This window comes from Echinops telfairi, unplaced genomic scaffold (assembly GCF_000313985.2).
Source record: "Echinops telfairi isolate 266 unplaced genomic scaffold, ASM31398v2 ScPeMD7_655;HRSCAF=1070, whole genome shotgun sequence".
Classification (NCBI taxonomy): Eukaryota; Metazoa; Chordata; class Mammalia; order Afrosoricida; family Tenrecidae; genus Echinops; species Echinops telfairi.
Window position 1 is genome coordinate 19,896,882 of NW_022104553.1, and position 3,045 is coordinate 19,899,926.

Here is a 3,045-nt window from a genome sequence, read left to right on the forward strand (position 1 = left end):
CTATACCAATTTATAAAGTCCTCTTCAGGCTCACGAAATACATGCAATGATGCCGAATGCAGGAGGATCACAGGCCAGTGGGTGGAAAGTCTTGTGGATCCAGTGGAGGTGGAAGCATCTCAGCTGGCAAAGGTCCTCCAGCTCTAGGGCTCTGGCTCCATCAGTGTAGCTCCTTGTGGCTTGTCATCAGGAACACAAAGCAGAGAGTGTAGGGCCTGGCCTCCAGCAAGCTATTTATCTCCCTAGCACCTTCAAATGAGGTCATCAAGCTGCAACCTGATTGACAGGCTAACCTCCACCCCATTCACTCTTCATAGTCTCAAGTTGACACCAGATGATGTCACTACCAGAGCCCATTCTCAAGAGAACAAGGGTGAGTGATTCAAGATATCTTTTGGGAGAAAACAAGTCAGTGCATAACAAGCCCTCGTTTTTTGAAGGAATGCGTGAAATGTGTGAGGTGTTGCTTCCCCTACCTCCCCTGAACCCTTCTTGTGCGTCTCTAAGAGAAGGCACCCAGAGTCCCAGCCCTGGTAGGCTGACCTTGAGCACAGTTCTGAGACAGTGACTACCAGACTCCTGGCCAGTCGTACATGTTTCCCCAGAACAAATTCTCGTGGGTAAGACCAGGAGGCAGGACTCAAGCTCTCACCTTTCCTGGCTGCCTCTCGCCGCCTCTGAACCTGAGGATTTATCTGTGATGCGCAGGAGTGGGATTGGATCGGCTCCCATGATCAGTTTCATCCGACGCCCCAAGAGTCTGAGTTTCCTCTTCTGTGGGGTTTTCTTTTTTGGTCTCACTTTACATTTTATCATGACCGCTGTCTTCCTGCCTCTTACAGCTGTACCTTTCCCTTCCCTTTCAGAGACACTCCAGCAAGCAGACGGTCTCTCTCTGGGGGGCCGGGATGCTGCCGACACTGCTGCTGCTGCTGCCTCTGCTGTGGAGAGGTGAGTGGGCTGAGGGAGTGAGGGGTTCCGCTCAGGGGAGGTGCTGGAGCTTGAAGTTGAGATTCCCCCTCCATCTCTCCAACCCCAGGGACTCTGGCTCAGAATCGGATACCTCAGCTGGAACTACAGGAATCTGTGATCCTGCAGGAGGGTCTGTGTGTCCTTGTGCTGTGCAAATTTTCTCCTCCCTGGCCTCACTATTTACCTGCCTCAAACCTGTATTGGTTCCAGAAAGAGGCACATGGAAAGTATGGTCTTCCAGTGGCCACAAACAAAGAAGGAGCGAAGCTGAAGAAGGGAGCTCAGGGAAGATTCCTTCTCCTTGGGGACCCCTGGAACAATTGCTCCCTGACCATCAGAGACGCCAACATGGCAGACAGTGGGACATATGTTTTTCATGTGAAAAGACACCATAGGGAACACACATATGAAGACAAGTTGCTCTCAGTGAAGGTGACAGGTAGGTGGAAGCTCAAGTAAAGGCCGTAGGCACGTAGTGCACCAAAAGGAGGGGGGAAATATGATTCTGCACCTCATGGGGGTGGGAACGGTGATGACAAGACCCTGGGATGGCTGACAACAGTCTGAGAGGCTCTGATCATCCATCTTTCCTTCCCAGCCTTGTCTCAGTTACCCAACATCCAAGTCCCAGACATCCTGGAGTCTGGCAACCCCAGGAACCTGTCCTGTACTGTGGCCTGGGCCTGTGAGCAGGGGACACCCCCCATCTTCTCCTGGAACTCAGCTGCCCTGACCTCTGTGGGCCCCAGAACCCACTTATCCTCAGTGCTCACCATCTCCCCCAGACCCCAGGACCACGGCACCAGCCTCACCTGTCAGGTGACCTTCCCTGCAGTTGACGTGACCATTAAGAGGACTGTCCGGCTCAATGTCTCCTGTGAGTGCTTGCTGGGGACACCTGGGTCTCTGAGGGTGCGGAACCAGGGTGGTCACTGGGCCAGGGCTTGACGTCTGGGACTTAGTAATCAACCAGGAGGAGCCTCCTTACCTATTTTCCTGGGGAAAAACCCAATGCCTACCTATTTTTTCATCATGGATGATGAGGCTGCTACATCTTTTGTCACAGATGCTCCACAGAACATGGCCATCAGCATCTTCCAAGGAAGCAACACAGGTAGGGAAGCCAGGTCCTCTCCAGGTCTAGGATAGAACCAACGCCTCTGCCGGCTCCGACCGACCTTAGTCCTCAACAAACCAAAGAGGATGTGGACTATGAGCTGCCATCTTACCAGGGCAGGTGTGGGGATGGCAGAGGGAGAAAGCCCACCTCGTGTCAATTCCTAAGAGTCAGTCTCCCACTTACTGACAACTCTCTGTTGCCAATTCCAGAGGAAGGGGTCTACCCTTCTCACTTCCTTCTCTTCTCTGGTGTTTTTTACTCTTCTTGGTGTGGTTACTCTTTGGGCTGCCGGTCGTCAAGTCAGCAGTTCGAAACCACCAGCCACTCCAAGGGAGAATGACCAGGCTTTCTACTCTCCTAAAGAGTTAGTCTCAGAAACTCTCTGGGGTAATTCTATTCTGGCCCATAGAGTCACTATGAGTCAGAATCGTCTCAGTGTCAGTGAGTTGGGTTTTGGTTTTCGATGTTCCTCTAAGGAGCCTTGGTGATGGCGTTGGGTAAGCATTGGACTACTAATCATAAGACTGGTGGTTCAAACCCAGGAGAGAGCTGAAACTGAGCCCATAAAGATGTGCAGCCTCAGAAAGCCCGTCTAGGGTAACTATCAGTCAGAATCGACTCAATGAAAAGGGTGTGTGTGTGTGTGTGTGTATGTGTGTGTGTATGATGTTCCTTTAGGTTCTTGCTTGGCCCAATAACTGCCCGTGTTTACTGTATCTCTGTTGGAGGTTCTTGGTGCTCATTGGTCAGACAGCTGGGGGCTCCCAAAGAAAATGACCTCAAGGCCGAGACCTGGACTCTGGCTCACTCTCTGGGAAGACAGGGACCTTGGCTTGACCTTGGGAGAGAGAGAAGGGACAGATTCTCAACCTCCCTGAAGCAGTCTCTTCTCTTCTCTTCCTTCTCATGCTCTCTCTCTCTCCCCATCTCTCTCTCTCTCCATATCTCTCCCC

At 52.0% G+C, this 3,045-nt stretch overlaps 1 protein-coding gene across 1 annotated transcript in view; it reads left to right on the top strand.

Annotated features, from left to right (window-relative positions):
- Positions 1-306: 306 nt before the first annotated feature.
- The window catches only part of LOC101647556 (sialic acid-binding Ig-like lectin 6), a 6,943-nt gene continuing 4,204 nt past the window's right edge, over positions 307-3,045 (top strand). The window contains exons 1-4 of the mRNA XM_045292423.1: positions 307-373; positions 867-951; positions 1,040-1,411; positions 1,571-1,849. Of these exons, the coding sequence (XP_045148358.1) occupies positions 335-373; positions 867-951; positions 1,040-1,411; positions 1,571-1,849 (775 nt within the window). The 5' untranslated portion in view covers positions 307-334. The remainder of the gene's footprint in view (positions 374-866; positions 952-1,039; positions 1,412-1,570; positions 1,850-3,045) is intronic.